General features: G+C 46.1%; 1 protein-coding gene across 2 annotated transcripts in view; it reads left to right on the top strand.

The window, feature by feature from the left end:
- Positions 1-16,696, top strand: part of SMARCC1 (SWI/SNF related BAF chromatin remodeling complex subunit C1) — a 1,286,593-nt gene that overhangs the window by 774,394 nt on the left and 495,503 nt on the right. For both annotated transcript variants that reach the window (XM_069645843.1, XM_069645841.1), the window contains exons 15-16: positions 3,154-3,225; positions 3,434-3,547. In XM_069645843.1, coding sequence (XP_069501944.1) covers positions 3,154-3,225; positions 3,434-3,547 — 186 coding nt within the window. The remainder of the gene's footprint in view (positions 1-3,153; positions 3,226-3,433; positions 3,548-16,696) is intronic.

Below are 16,696 nucleotides of genomic sequence, written 5' to 3'. Positions count from 1 at the left end.
AAAACCGAAGACGTCAAGGAGTGACGATTATGGGTTCCCAGACATGTAGAATAGAGGGAGTGTTAACAGGTACGAACTCGATCGACGCCCACCAGTACAAGCTGCAGAATGACTGTTACTGGTAAGTAATATTTGTCATTCTTAGTCAACCCTGAATTTCTATAATGGTGAATGTGTTGTGACTGAATGGATTAATAATGTGTCTATTTTTCCCAGAAATGTTTATGGAAGATTACGGTTTTTAAAATGTATTGATTATTGGAAGCCTTTGTCTGTTGGAAATGGTTTCATTTTTTCTATGCCTGCAGTGTGTTACTTGTGGCTATACATTCATGCTTGCATAATTCTCTGGGAGACTTAAGTGATTGGGGATTTGTTATATTTCTTAACGGATTTTAACCTATTTTTCCCCATTGGAAAGCTTGGATTTCCTGGTCTCTTCCCATCCCCTGCTATGTGCGTTGTGCTGGATGCCAGGTCTATGGGCTTCCGCATATACTTGGGTTGGGTTGTGTCTTTAGGGCACTTGGTATTCTTATTATGCAGGCCCATAGGGACTTCCCTGCTTCCTAGGTATTATTGGTCCCTGGTTCTCCCCTCCCTTCTGTTTGTTTTTTGCTCACCTCTGGTAGATGGGCCACATGTAGACATGGAGTCAGGAGAGTCCTTGTACAAGCATTACTGTTTCAATAATATGGGGTCTCTTTTTAATATGGTCCTATTACCTAAGGTACTTATTTAATATGGTAGTTTTATTTGTGACTTTATTAAAGTATATACGTTTCAGTATGAGTGGTGTATTTTCTTGAGATTGAATTAAAAAAAATGATTGCGATATTTGTATCGCGCGCCAGGACGAATTAAATTGAATCTAGGTGCTGCTGGCAAACAATGTGGCACATTTACATAATAAACTGATAGAAAGATGTGTTCAGGAGTAGATATAGTTGCAGGTCCTCCCCTGATTGAAAAAGGTTGGTTTGTTACCGCCTTGCATAACTTTGGAAAGGACTCCAGCTTGCTAATCTTAATGAGGGAGTATTCCATTTTTTGGCTCAGAATACAGAGATTCTCGGATTACCTCTATAAAGCGGTTTATAGTCATTCCATCGACAGCCAAAGCATCTAATGCCATACCACCGAAAAACAAAGATCTAATGCATTTTTTTCATTTTTTTTTTTTTGAGGGGGGGGAACCAACCCCCCTTTTTTTAAACCTTTAAACCCATTTTTATTAAACTAAACACTTTACCATCTAAAAAAATGCATTGGATGCGTTTTTTTAGATGCGTTTTTTTAGATGCTTTTTTTTTAGATGCTTTGGTTGTCGATGGATGCAATGACCGGATAACCTATAAGATAAAGCCGGTCCAATAGCACAGCAAGTCGAGCGCTCGCTTTGTCATCTGTGCAGAGCCTGCTGACGCAGGTTCAAATCCCGTCGGGGTCAAACTCAGCCTTTCATCCTTCTGAGGTCGATAAATGAGCACCACACACAGTGTGTAATAATAAGCAGCGCTCAGATACCTGAGGGTTCGTAGTGCTATATAAATGCTGCTTTTATAAATGCATACCAAAGAGGGAATAGCTAGAAGCTGCTTGTGCTGAGATTGTAGAGCCCATGTTGGCTGGTAAAAATGTAGTTTTTTGGTCCGCTAAGCCAGTGCCAAATTGTTAAAACTTCAATACATCGGACAGAGGATCTTGAACTTGATCTTGTTCTCCACAGCTAGCCAGGGAAGACAGCTGTAACCCAGAAATTGTTGTGGATTTGATAACTCCAAACAACATTCTGACTCCAGCGTTGTGCACCTTTTTTGAAGTCGACTAACTTGTTTAGTTGGAACACCAGCTAAAAGACTATTATAGTAGTCCAGCTGTGAATTTACCAATGCTCCCATCACTAGGTGTGATCATTCACAGGAACTAAACGAAGAGCTTGTCTGAGTAGGCATAAAGAATAGAATACAGACTGCACTTTGACTCCAATTTGGCCTTCACAGCCCAGATCATTCTGCCATATGGAACCAAGATTTTTTTTAACCTAGGTGCATATTTTAATTCGGTACCCAACAAAACCAGAGGCAGAGGGCCTCTGTCCTCTCTGAGGTGATATTTTGCTCCGATTAAGGCAATCTGTGTTGTTGGAATGGAGCTGGAGAGTTGGCAGACCTCCAGCTTCTTCAAACATATGGTTACTCTTATAAAGGATTCATCCATATGGTTCAATCTGATTAACACCTGTGTATGAGTGGATGACTGGAAATAAACCATGTGCTTCCGCATTATGTCCATTTGTGACTGTAAATAAAGATTAAATAGTGGTGACTGGGATGAACCTTGGGGGACCCCACAATCCTGCACAATGGATTCTGCCATAAAACGCCCAACCTCACATATTGGTGGCGCTCTGCCAAAAAGGAGGTGAACCAATTGATAGCCTTAGCTGAGCGATGTGTGTACTAATTGTGCTACTGTTTCAACTACAACCCCTATCTGAGATGTGCTTTGTCTCTGACATTGTTACCTATGTCAAGACCTTTGGTTTAGCGTACTTGCCAGTTAGCTTCACTCTTAAAGTTGGTGGTTGTAGAATCCTGAACAGAGGGTGATATAAAAACTGCCCCAGGGTTCGAAATTGCCAGGAGCGGAGAGCCATTTATCTCCCGTTTATGACCGAGGGGAGCCTGGTTAGCTTGAAACCAACAGCTACCAGGAGCTACCTTTTGACTTCTGTGGCAAGTGGGCCTATACATACCTAAGCTATGAAAAATTAACTATGTTTGGCAATGTATATAAAGGTGAGTAAAGAACACACCAAAGAGACATTGGAGCATATTTAATATAAAATGGACTAAAAGGTAGTTTGTATTTTGTACTAAGTTATATTTGCTGCATGCTATATTCTAGCTCCTGGTAAACCTGAGGTACCTCCTGCCTAACTGGTTATGCCTGATGCCTAGGAGCTGCTCTTTGCTCCTGGTCAGCAAATCCCAATTTCGATCCCTGTGCCTTAACATGACTCAGCCTGTAGTTGATGCAAAACAATTGAATCTGCGTTTGGTGGATTGTCCAGTGTTGCCATTTTAAATTGCACACCTGAAATAGTTTTGGAGGAGTATTGGTTTACTTAGGTTTTTTTTCTTCTTCTAGTATTCATGTAATAGAACGACGTGCTCTTCCAGAGTTTTTCAATGGGAAAAATAAATCAAAGTCTCCAGAAATGTAAGTAAAATGATTTTGAAAAACATTGAAATGTCGGGTGATATGGGGCTAGTTTAGTTTCCTTCTATTGTTTTGATGCAGATAAAGTATTTGCTGGTCCTCTTTTTCACAAATACTTTTTGAGTGCCTCAGCGTTATCAGCGCATAGCTTTGGTTAATTTTTGTATGCCAATTTATCTGTTATAGATTTCATGTTTCCTCATTTCAGATATCTTGCATATCGCAACTTCATAATTGATACTTATCGATTGAATCCTCAAGAGTATTTAACTAGCACTGCCTGCAGAAGGAACCTAACGGGTGATGTGTGTGCTGTAATGAGGTAAGTGTTGGCTTGATGAGGGATTGCAAAGTTTGTATGCTACAGGGTCTAGCACTTTCCATTGAGTAGTGATTTGAAGAAAAGAACATTGTTTTAATATATTTGTTGCATTATGCTTTTAATGTCTCAATACTGTTGTCAGCAGGATATTGAAATCCTGGGTTTTCTTTTCAAAAAAGATATGGAATGCTTTTGTCATTTAGGCAGCATGAGACAAAAACAAATCTTCGTTTTTCCTTAGACTCATGCGTTCTAATGGCCCTTATTTTTAGTTTATATTTTTGGGATGCCTTCCCCGAAAAAGGTCTCTACTGCAGCTTTATGAACACAAGCAGTAATTAGTATTTTTGGCTAGTAAGTGGTGCTTGGTGCCGACAATGAGTTGAAACTATTGCGTTATAGTGCAGATTGTAATTCTACGTCCCGTCTGCTTTCCTCCATCCTATATGGGCATCACTCGCTAGGGACGGGGAGACGGAAACTTTTTCACCCGAAAAATCAACTTCCCTTTTAAATTTAGATGCGCGCGGCAGCGCGACCCTGGGAGCATGCATTCCCCTGACTCCGCACACCGGCGCCACTCCCCAGTCCTCTTTTCTGCGTCGACTGGAACTGACCGCTTTCACCAGCTCTCCTGGGTTAGGCCTCCGGCCTTGTAATTACACGCCCTCTTCCCCAGAGAAGTGTTCTAGTCTTTTTTTCTTTTCCAATATTGGGTACTGCTCTGTCCTCTGGCGCAATTCTCCTTCCCAGGGCATGTCGATGACGGCAGGCTTCAGCAGGTGTCCAGCCTGCCCCCCTCCTCTGGTGGCTTGGCCCAGACCACGGCTCAGACGGCTGTACCTCGTGCGACTGCCCTGACTGTGCGCGCTCAAGAATCAACTAGCCAGGTGGCGGGAGCTCTTCGGAAGATCTCCCCCAGAGGGCCCTAAAGCATTCGTGAAACAGAAGATCAGTCCCAAGGTAGGTGCCATTTAGGCAAGATTGTATGCAGTTCCCTTTGGGTGCACTACAACAACCTTGGCCTCTTGCCAATATGAACCCAACATTTGGTATACGTCTGTACTACACAGGTTGGTAGTGTGGCTGAGCAGCCAGGCTGATCTCAAGAGGGGTCAATGTGAGCAGTAGGGAAGTTGCACAGAGATTCAGTGACCAGTATCAAACACTTGCACTCAAGGTTTCTTGATTAAACAATTGTTAATTTAAGTCAGTTTGAATAAGCCTTCCTCCGAAGGGGCAATATAATAGTAAAAAACAAATACACTTCAAAATACACTTAGTTTCCCTAAATCAGCAAATACCCATTAGGGATGGCACACACACACTTCCTACACCCTCAGGTGACATGTGGACATTAATTTCTGATGTTTGTTAATCTGCTTAGAATCACATGCTGTGCATAGGTCCGACATCCAGTGGTCACTGCGGAGTATTGCATGTTGTTTTTCGTAGTCGAAAAGGGGACGTCGACAAGGCGTGTCTGTAACACTATCCCTATAGTGACGTGCGTTGTACCCACAATCCCTCACGCGTCGAGGTCCCTCAGATTGTTTTTTTCCGCCCAGCTTATGGTCGCCTTACGCGGAGCTCCTAGAGAGACATTGCTAAACAATTACGACGGACCTCGGTCCTTAATATATACTTATTGTTAAAGATCCCTCCCCTCGACGTTAGCTGTGAAGCTGTTTCCCCGCCGAGCAAGTTTTCGACGGAGGAGAAGAGACGGAGGAGATCCTTCGGCGCTGCCGAACACGTGGCCAGGCCTCGCCGGCCAACATACAGTAGGGAGAGTGGGGGTTTCGAACTTTTTACCTTCTCGTCTCGAATGTCTTTCTTTCTCCCCTATCTTTCCCTTGGGGTTGTTATCACCAGTTTTTATTGCCTCAGCTACGGAGAGGACACCCTTTAAGTTTTGCCCATAAGTAGGGGCAAATACACTTTGAAGGACAAACACAAGCTCTGTAATCGTTGCTTGCCCCTCGATCATAAAGAGGACAGCTGCGCGGCCTGTAAGCTCTTGAAACCAAGAACTCTTAAAGAACGGAAAGTTAAGAGGTGGGCGGACTACGCTATGTCGAAGTCCGTTTCCTCACCCGCCGCCGCTGTTACAGAAAGTGACGAGGAGGGTGATAACTCGACGTCCGTTACGGAAGTCATTAACCCCCAGAAGGAGCGCTCGCGCTCCTCGACGTCCGTCCCCGGCCCCGACGGGCTCGGCTCACGCCCTGCTTATGGGGATGAACACCCCGGCGACAAGGACGCACACAGACCCCATAGGCCTAAGCACACAACCCACGGCTCTTATTCGTCCTGGACGAAGGATCCACCAGCGCCGAAGGGGACGCAGGTCACTCCGGCATCGACCTCAGACCGCAAGGGTCTGAAGCCCCACCCGCAAACGCAGCCGCGACCAGCGATTGGGCTTTTATCTAATACGGGCGCTACCCCAAAAACATCCGACGTAACGCTCCATAGAGTGGCCGTCGAAAAAACAACGCGCAACGCAGGCAACGCCGACTCCAGAACCCTTGACTAACGAACTCGTTGTCGAGAGTCTGCCGGGAATTGTTTCCGAGGACAAACGTAAGCGGACGACTAAACAGACGTCGAATACCGCGCCCAAGGATATAGAAACGCCGAAAAAGTACAAGAGTAGCCAAGAACTGCCCCACCCATCTAAAGGCACTTCTGAACTACCGGAGGGCTTTTCTGAGGGCGACGGAAACCTTTCGTCGACGTTGTGGGAGCGTTCGAAGCGTTTTGAAGCCGAAAACACTGATTTCCCCCCTCTAGACTATTCAGGGGTTCCCCATGAGACCCTGGAAAGACTCCATTCTTGTATGGAAAAGATGGAGAGGTTTTTGGGTAGCCAAAACCCACCCCCACCCAAAAGACCAAGAGAATGGACCCAGGAGGACCCTAGGGTCAAGATTCCTAGGCTGTTTACCCCTTCTTCAGATGCTTATGACCTCAATGAAGAGGAGCAATACCTCCAGGAAGGTGAGGAGTGTTTAGGTGGAGAGGAAGAACTTGAGGAGGAGAGGTTTGAGGAAGACCCTTACACTAGCGCAGGGGCTTTGGAAGAAGATACAGCTGCCTCACAGCCCTGGCACTCCCCATCAGTGCAGCCTTGGCAATCCCCATCAGTGCACTCAGACCCTGATGTCTTTCATCCTTCTCCTCCCAAGGACTCACCTATTGGGAACACCTCCCCCATAGATGACCAGCCTTCACTTAATGCACTGTTGCGCAAGGCAGCAGCGCATTTTGAAATAGACACAGGGGAGACCCTTCCGGACATAGACTTTGTAGAAAAGGTTATTAAAGAAAAAGCCCTGGTCAGCCAGTCCATTCCGCTCCTGGCTTCTATAAAGAGAAGAATAACTCCTTCCCTTTCCAATCCGGCCTTAGTCAGAGGGGTCAACCCTCGTATAGAAAAGCTCTTCAGCCCTTCGTCTTCTGACCCTTTGTACATCAGGGGACATTCTATCCCTGACTCTCTTGTAGTGACTAACACAAGAAAAAGAGCAGGGGTACCATTATCTACTAGTGAGGCACCACCTGACAGAGGGCAAGAAGCTCTATGCACTTGGGAAGAGAATCACGACATCCGCCGCCTTCTCAACCAGGATCGCGAATAACAATTCCCTACTAGCTAGCTACGCAGATGCACAGTGGAGCAAGCTGCGCAGCGAAGCAGAGGACGCACCAGAACCCCTGTGTTCACGCCTGTTGGCTACTATATCAGAGGGAACTCTTGTAAACCAGGGCATCGTTAAGAACTCCTTAGATGCCGCAGAGACAGCTGGCCGCTCCCTGGTTTAGGGAATACTTCTCAAACGCCATGTCTGGCTGCGCAATTCGGGATTTAAGCCAGAAACCCAGGCTTCCCTAATAAATAAGCCCATAGAGCAAACACATCTGTTTGGTAAAGCAGTTGATGAGGCCCTAGAACATGCTAAGGAGTTTGATACCATCAAGATTCTTGACCAGATTTCTAGGCCACCTAACAGACGCAGCTATGGCAATAGACGCTCCTTTCGTGGCCAACGCCAGCAGCAAAGCCAACAACAATTTTACTCTGCTACCAACTGGCCCTCTAACCAAAGCACCCAGTTCAGTCAAAGAGGCCAACGTCGTGGCAAAGGAAGAGGGCGCGGCTCCAGTCCTAAAGGCCCCACGCCCAATACCAACAAATGACCCAAAGATTCGGGTCCCCTCCCATGCATCACCGGTCGGGGGCCGGCTAACATCGTTCCTTTCAGCATGGGAGGGAATAACGTCAGACCGCTGGGTATTATCCACCATAGCCCACGGATACTGCATCGAATTCAACGGTTCCCCGAAATACAGACCCCCACGGAACCGACGCATGACACCGGAACACCTCAATATTCTTCTTCAAGAAGTAGAAGAGCTACTGAAAAAAGAAGCTATAGAGGCTGTCCCCCTATCTCAGGTAACAGAAGGTATTTATTCAGTGTACTGCCTTGTACCCAAAAAGGACTTAACCATGCGCCCTGTATTAGATCTGCGCCCAGCGAACAACTTTGTCAAACCCCAAAAGTTTCGTATGGTGACCTTGCAGGAAGTAATCCCACTGTTATCACAGGGGGATTACATGACAACACTAGACATGAAAGATGCATACTTTCATATTTTAATGTTGCCAGCGCACAGAAAATACCTCAGGTTCAAGATAGAGAACAAACACTATCAGTTCAGAGTACTACCTTTCGGGATAGCATCTGCACCAAGGGTATTTACGAAAGTACTGGCAGTGGCAGCGGCCCACCTGCGCAGATTATCCATCCCGGTTTACCCGTACCTCGACGACTGGCTCATAACAGGGGATTCTTACGAAACATGCTTCTCCAATACCCAAAGGACCGTAGACCTTTTGTCCCAACTGGGCTTCTCCATCAACGAAAAGAAGTCCAGCTTAGACCCCAGCCAAATCAAACAATTCCTAGGGGCTCTAATTCGAACAAAGGACGGCCTCGTCTTCCCCTCCAACGAGAGGGTCCAAAACATGCTGTTTCAGATCCCCCAATATGTGGCAGGTCGAGAGGTGACGGTACGCAAAGCAATGCGCTTGCTAGCGATGATGCGTCATGTATTTATTTGGTACCTCACGCGCGCCTGCGCATGCGCCCAATGCAAGAGTGGCTCTACAGCCAGCAGTGTCAGGCCAGCGGACAATGGGACGATCTGGAGGTAGTCTCACAGGCCTTGGTTCTCTCGCTACGGTGGTGGACAAAGGAAAACCTGTTATTAGGGAAAACCTTTGCCACACCCGCAGTGGAAGCCACTCTAACCACAGACGCATCCCTTACAGGATGGGGGGCTCACCTATCCCATCAGACTGCTCACGGAGTGTGGACTCCGAGTTTAGCATCCAAGCATATAAACCTGCTGGAACTATTAGCAGTGTTCAAAGCACTGAAAGCCTTTCAGGAACACTTACAAGGAAAGACAGTGATGGTCCTCACAGACAGCACCACAGCCATGCACTATCTCAACAAGCAAGGGGGCACTCACTCTCCAGGACTGTCCAAACTGTCCCAGAATATATGTAAGTGGGCTCTCAAACACAACATGTTCCTACTATCACAACAGGTACCAGGGGAACTCAATCTGCTAGCAGACAAACTCAGCAGAGACTTCCCCCTACCCAAAGAGTACGAATGGCAATTACACGAAAACATCGTCTTAGACGTCTTCACGCAATGGGGTTTCCCGGAAATAGACCTGTTCGCAACCCTGGAGAACTCACAATGCCAAAGTTACGCCTCCAGGTACCCACAAAACCAGTCCAAGGGGAACGGTCTGTTGATTCAATGGTCAGGGAAATTTGTTTACGCCTTTCCCCCGACTCCCCTCCTCAACAAAGTGGTGCACAAGATGCACCAAGAGCAGATTACCATGATACTAGTAGCCCCAATGTGGTCCCGGCAGCCATGGTTCGCTCACTTGATGGAGATGTCCCCATCTCCCCCAATGAAAGTTCCCTGCCCGTACAACATGCTGTCGCAAGACAAGGGCAGGACACTGCATCCATGCCCTCAGACCATGAATTTAGCAGCCTGGCTCCTGAGATCATAGAATTTGGACATTTACATCTCCCTCAGAGATGTATGGACATCCTCAGGGAAGCCAGAAAACCTAATACTCGCCACTGCTACTCTAGCAAGTGGAAAAGATTTGTCATCTGGTGTAGAAGTAAGAACATCAACCCGGTTGACTGCTCTGCCACTGACATTATTCTGTACTTGACCCATTTACTGGATTCAGGTCTAGTGTTTAATTCCATTAAAGTCCACCTAGCGGCACTTTCTGCATACACCACTTCCCAACTTAGTGTCGTGGTGGAAGATACCAGTTATCAAAGCCTTTATGGAAGGGGTAAAAAGAATACACCCCCGATAGCTAACCCAGCTCCCGGACGGGACTTAAACGTGGTACTTTCTAGACTCATGGGCACTCCTTTCGAACCCATGCACAAGGCAACTCTTAAATACCTCACTCTTAAGACTGCTTTCCTAATAGCTATCACCTCCATTAGGAGAGTAAGTGAACTACAGGCTCTTTCTGTACTAGACCCCTTCGTATCAGTTCACAAAGATAAGGTGGTTCTTCGCACACACCCAAGGTTTGCACCAAAATTCATCTCAAAATTTCATGTACACCAATCTATAGAACTACCAACGTTCTTTCAAAACCCTTCCAGCTTGGGAGAAAAAAGTCTGCATACACTAGATGTACGCAGAGCTGTCATGTTCTACATGGAAAGAACCAGATCACTGAGAAAGATTAATCAGTTCTTTGTCTCGGTGGCAGCAGGAAGAGAAGGAGATGCAGTCTCTAAGTCCACTATATCTAGATGAATTGTACAATGCATTACTCTCTGTTTCTCTCTTGCTAAGAGAGAACTACCCTTCAAGCCAAGAGCACATTCCACTCGAGGCACGGGGGCTTCCATAGCATTCATTGCAAATGTTCCCCTTGAGTCCATCTGCAAAGCGGCTACCTGGAGTTCTGTGCACACCTTTACAAAACACTACTGTCTAGATGCACACTCTAGATCTGGCTCCCAGGTGGGACAGGCAGTATTAAGACATCTTTTCTCTACTGTTCCTTCTCATAACCCACCGCCAACTCCGGGTACTGCTCGGTAGTCTATGCACAGCATGTGATTCTAAGCAGATTAACAAACATTAGAAGACCATGCATTACTTACCGTAAAAGCATTTCTGATGGTTGTATCTGCTTAGATTCACATGCGCCCGCCCTTCCTCCCCGCTCGGATGGAAGGAACATAGACATCCTCTACTATATTTCTCTCTTTTCTGTACTCACTCACGTCTAGAAGGCTCCCTCAGGGCAGAAAAATACAAACAGAGGGACCTCGACGCGTGAGGGATTGTGGGTACAACGCACGTCACTATAGGGATAGTGTTACAGACACGCATTGTCGACGTCCCCTTTTCGACTACGAAAAACAAAATGCAATACTCCGCAGTGACCACTGGATGTCGGACCTATGCACAGCATGTGAATCTAAGCAGGTACAACCATCAGAAATGCTTTTACGGTAAGTAATGCATTGTCATATCACTGGTACATTTAGAGCAATACTGAAGTTGGTGTCGAAGAAAAGGGTTTAAGAATAAAACAAGAGATCACACATTTTCCTAAGCAGGTAAGTACTTTTGAACCCCCCAATGCAAAGTAAGTTAACTCTTTCCTAGAAGGAAGGTAAAACACACAATTGGAGGAGAGAAGAGTCATTCAGGGAGCCAGGCCAGCCAATGTCAATTGGACAAAAGTCTAGGTGAGCTGAAGCAATTCTTGCAGGTAAGCATAGGTCTTACACAATGTTTTAAAAGTCTTTGTAGAAAAAGTAGAATCAAAGTAGGGTCACAAGCTGGGAGGCTTGTGAGAGGTAGAAGAAGCAAGCAACTCTACAGAAGCAACCAATACAAGTCTCAACTGAGATAGAGTAAGGCTACAACAAGAGCTAAATTCTCTCAAACTTTTCGGTACCTTTTGGTTGCTTCTGTTCCTGTGCAGCTCTGTAGATCCTGTTGTTCCTGGGCCTCCGTCGTGGAGACAAGAGGGAGGACGTCTGAGGACTCCTACACTGCAATGGGACGGTCAGCGGCAGAAAAGGCCAAATTTCTATTCGGCGGCACTTCGCGGTTTCATCTGCTCGCGTCTTAACAAATAGCAACACCGCAGACTCTGATACCACTCTGAACTTTCCTCGCATCTGGGGTTCAGCTCTCTATTGAGGTGGCTCAGGCTTGGTCAGTCCTGCTTACTGGGAGTCCGAAGGATCTTCCACAAGCTCGGGTCCGACTCAAAAGTGATGCACTCCGTTTGGTGTTCCTCTCCCTGGCACTTCGTTTCCAGAATCAGCAGCAGTGGAAGTACTGCCAGCTTTGACAGGATGTCCAAACGAGTTCACTTTGGAGTTGATTGATCCCACCAACTCAAGGGAAGAAGTCGTCCTTGCAGGGCTTCTCTAGTCGAGGCGAATTCAGAGCTTCAGCACAGCATCAGGAAAAAGCTTTGCCTTTTATGCAGGTTTCTCCCATTCATCTCAGCCTAGCTGGCAATCACACGGCAGGGTGGCTGTCCTTGCCGACAGCCAGCCCGCAAATCACCTATGGGTGCATTCCTGTAAGGGGATTAAGCACAGGAAGTTTCAGGCACCTCCCTCACTTCCTGCCCCTGCCAGACATACTGGAGCCAGAGGCGGGATTCACTCGTGAATCCCGCCAAAGACAAAACAAAGGGACCAAACCTGGTTTGGTGTGCAGGGTAAATCTCAAGAAGGACTTTTCCAACAAGAAATGGCAAAGAACGGAGACCTGGGCCATTTTGACAAAATGGGCACCCACGAATGCTTTACTGCAGCTGTGAACGCAGCCCATGCTAAAAACTCACAATGGTAGTAAAATGTAAACCACTGCCACCAGCCATAAAAATGTTACATGAGAAACTAGACAAAGGGTATCCTAAGTAACCTCTCCAGCAACCTATTGTAAGATAGTGTGTGCTGGGTCTAGAAAGTTACAAATTGTAAGTAAAGTCAATTTCACTGTACTGCTCTTGGAAACAGTAGTTTTATCAAAGAGAAAGTAATTAAATATTTTGAGAAATCTAAGACTTGCCTGTGCCACTGCACTGAAGGTGCTGTGTGTCACAATGTAAAGATGATGCCTATGGAGTTTGTCAGACTCCACAACCAAAAGAAACACTGTTAAATCAAAGAAAATTACTCTCTCCAGGTTAAAGTCCTAGAGTCAAGTATAAGTGCTGGGGATCTCTAAAGTAGTGAGAAATTAGCACATTTCTGAGAATTCTCCCTAACAATTGATGACGCGTGAAAGGAGACTGAGGAGTGACACCGGTGGGCGGAGTCAGGGTAGCGCATGCTCCCAGGGCCGCACGCTCATGCGCCTCTAAATTTAAAGGGGAAGGTTTTTCTGGTGAAAAGGGTTTCGTGTCCCGTCCCTAGGAAGGGACGCCCACACAGTATGGAGGAAGGGGACCGTTAGTCACTACGGTGAGTAACTTATAATTTCGGCCTAATGTCTGCTCCCAGGGTGTTCATGAAGTGCCTAGCACTAGTGTCGGCCTGTTAGCACAGTTTTTCTGAAGTCCAACTAAGGGCTTAGTAAAACCATTCAACTGATGCAGTATAAGACTCCACTCTTAGTAAAAGGCTGTACCACCTGAGATCATGGTAGCGTAGACAAAGCAGCCAGGCTTATTTTAGGAGGTAGAGGGGGCTGAAGAATCAGTACAAATGAAATTGTAATACAAATGGTCCAAAGAAACACAAACACTTTGTATTGTAAAAATAAAGGATTTATGTAAATACAGGTAGGCCCAGATAAATCTAGGGGTATGTAAGCACTAAAACATTATATGAAATCACAGTATAAAAACACAACACTATACTTGAAAGTACACAGACCCAAGTATAGATTAAAGTACATTAAAGTAGTTCTAGGGAAGTCAAAACCTTTTCGTACACATTCAGTATAGGTCAAGCCTATTCTTGGGGAATAAAAACCAATGGTTACTTTTTACAATTACATTCAGTAATGCAAGGGCAGTAGACCCTTCCAGTTGTATATTGATTCGGTTTATAGTGATGGCCTCGATTGCAAAGCATCGAAGGCAAAAGCCTCAAATTATTTTTCCCCTTTTTTTCTAGGGGGAGTCCCTCACCCCCACCTGTTTTTGTACCCCTTGAAACCCATTTTAATTTTTAAAAAAACTTTACCTACAAAAAATGTATTTTTCAATGCATTTTTTTTCGAGGCTTTAGCATTAGAAGCTATGTATTCGAGGCTGTGGCTGGATACCAATGATTCTCAGTACAAATCACTTAATCAGTCAACTTTACAATATACTTTTGGTGAATAGTGGAACACTTATTGTAGGTGTAGTACAAACCTGTAACTACTTTTGTGATAAGTTATACCAGGTGAGTAAAACCTAAGGATGTAATATACTATCACAGGTGCTTTTGAAATCGGCGAACCTCATATTGAGGTAAGCAGTAACTCTTGTAACTTATTTTTGGATGGCACACAGCTAACACAAGGTAAGTAAAACCCACATACTTTTTTAACCTCACAATGAAGGGGAAAGTAAAACCCAATGTCACACTTTACTGAATGACTCAGTTATTCTAGGTAGGCAACAACCTAATGCAGACTTATTCTGGACAGGCTAGCAGCAAGTCGGGGGAAGCAAAACCCAGTTGTGGGACACTCGTAAAATTACCCTGCCGATATAAACTGGTGAAACCGTTAACACATTAGGTTGTGCCTCTTTACAAAAGTAATCACAGGAGAGTAAAATACCTTCACATCTACTTTCTATTAGACTGGCAAAACAGTTACTAAGGAAGAAAAGATGTTAACCATACTTTAGAGAATAGTGCATCACACATTCAAGATAAGTAAGGATCTTTGTAACTGTTCACTCTTAGAATTGCAGTTACCAACCAACTCTTTACAAATAAGTTACTTTTAAACACTTATTTTCTTTTCTAGGCAAAAGACCTAATCCCTTGAAAGTCTTTTGCTTATTCTTGGAGCATGAGAGTTCCCAGTGGCAGAAGGGGGGGAAAAGGCGGGGGGGGGTCACTAGGACTAGTGATCAACAGGTAGTGGCAGAAGGTGTTCTTTAGTAGCGAAAGTCAGAGTTCCTTAGGAAAACTGGGCAAACAGGTAAGTACTTTATTTCTAGGGTTAGAAGAGGGTCCAGGGGCTTCGCAGAAGACACCCTAACAGGGGGACTTTTGTGCACTGGATGAGAGGCCTCCCCATCACAGAAAACAACCCACAGCTACACAGAAATCCTAACAGGTTTAAGGTAAGTACATACCCAAGCCAACACAGTGCCTCGGCGTTGAAGAAGATTTTGCAGCAGGAGAACTTCAGGGTCTGCAGCCAAATACCCGGTCAGTGGTTTCCTTGACGTGGAGACTGAAAACAAGACCCCAGAAGGGACTTTGCAGCAGGGATCGATGAAGAAGGCTCTAGGCAAGGTTTCCCCTGTGGCTGAATGCGGTTCTGCGGATTTGGTGCCTTTTCAAGGAGCACAGAAGACAGAAAATCGTGGTTGAATTCTTGTCATTACACAGGTCCAGCACTCTGAGAGGACTTTTTGGACTTGATTCGTGTCTCTGGAAATCCACCAGGATGCCCACGAGGTTTCAGCGAGATTCAGAATTCGGAAGACCGTGCACCGCACAGTGGCTCGAGGTCCCAGGGTATTGGGGTATTGCAGCAACGCAAGGTTGCAGCAATGCGTGGGATGGCTCACAATGCAGGTCTTCTTGAGTCTAGTGGGTCTCACAAGGCTCTGGGTCCTCGTTTTTGGAGTCCCCAGGTCGATTGGAAGGAAGGGCTAGAGCAGGCTCTGGTTACACAGCAGGCTCTCTGGTCGCTGGAAATCGTTTCAGCTGCGTTTCCTTCATCTTCCTCTTAGGTTTCGGTTCCAGTGGTCGACTTTTTTTGAGCTTCCAGGTTTGCAGTATTTATCAGGATTTACAACACTTCTCCAGCATGGGGTCTGGCATGGGACCACATGCTCATGAATATTCCCGGGCATCCGGCTGGGAATCCTCAGTAAAGAAGAAATCAGTTTGTTTCACTTCTGAACATTCTTTCTCCTAACAACCAATCACTGGTTTCTGGGTCATACTGCCCCCAGCCAATGACTGCCCTCTACCTAAGCCACTACTCTGGCAGCTATCTTCAGATTTTTACCACACGTTCAAGTGTTATGAGTCTTCATGCTATAGCTCTAAAGCTTCTACTGCGTTTTGTGATTTTATTTTTTACATTTTTTTTTCACCCCCAGAGTTTCTCAATTTTTTTCGGTCAATCGAGCCTCAAGCTCACCGGTTAACCTTCTGATTAACGGGGACCCGTTTTCTGATTTTTTTTTTTTCAGTGCCACTCAAGGGTGGATTTTCGTCGAGTTTATTCTTGGAGGATTCCAGAAGCTTCTTCGAGGCCTACACCGCGTGTCATGGCAGAGATGGACTCGGCCCCTCTCTTCAAGGTTTGCCTTGGCTTGAACCTATGGAACATCTTTTCGGATGATAGACATTTCCTGTGCCTCTGCCTGCATTCAGACCAGTCGCACGTGGAAGATGACTGCGTGGCTTGTCGGGACATGGTGCCGCGCACACGGGCTGACCGACGCAAGCGCCTCAACGAGTGGCTGCAGGCCAAGGCCCCTGCTCTGGGTGAGTCCCGGCAGCATGTCTCCCCTGTCCAGAAGAAGAAAGCTGAGTGGTCTTCTAAGACCTTTGAGGGTTCCCCTCCCACGGTGCCCAAACATAAGGCTAAGCACGATGAGTCCACTGCCGTTGCGATGGGCTCCTTGGCGGCCAGGGTGAGTTCAGCGTCTCAAGCACGTTCGACCATGAGCCAACGCTCAAGTTCTTCAAGGAAGAGTAAGTCGGACCATCCGGGTAAGCTGTTGAAGACCCAGCCCGGCCCGATGGAGAAGGCAAAGGGGGAGCGGGGCTCCGACCCTCCCCCTAAGGTGAAGGCCGCAGACCTGCCAGGACCATGAAGGCCTAGGTGCATCAGACGAAGGCCCACA

The sequence above is a fragment of the Ambystoma mexicanum genome, chromosome 2p, assembly GCF_040938575.1.
Source record: "Ambystoma mexicanum isolate Mex_15411 chromosome 2p, UKY_AmexF1_1, whole genome shotgun sequence".
In the NCBI taxonomy this organism is placed as follows: Eukaryota; Metazoa; Chordata; class Amphibia; order Caudata; family Ambystomatidae; genus Ambystoma; species Ambystoma mexicanum.
The sequence above is the reverse complement of the archived record's forward strand: the minus strand, read 5'-3'. Positions and strand labels throughout refer to the sequence as shown.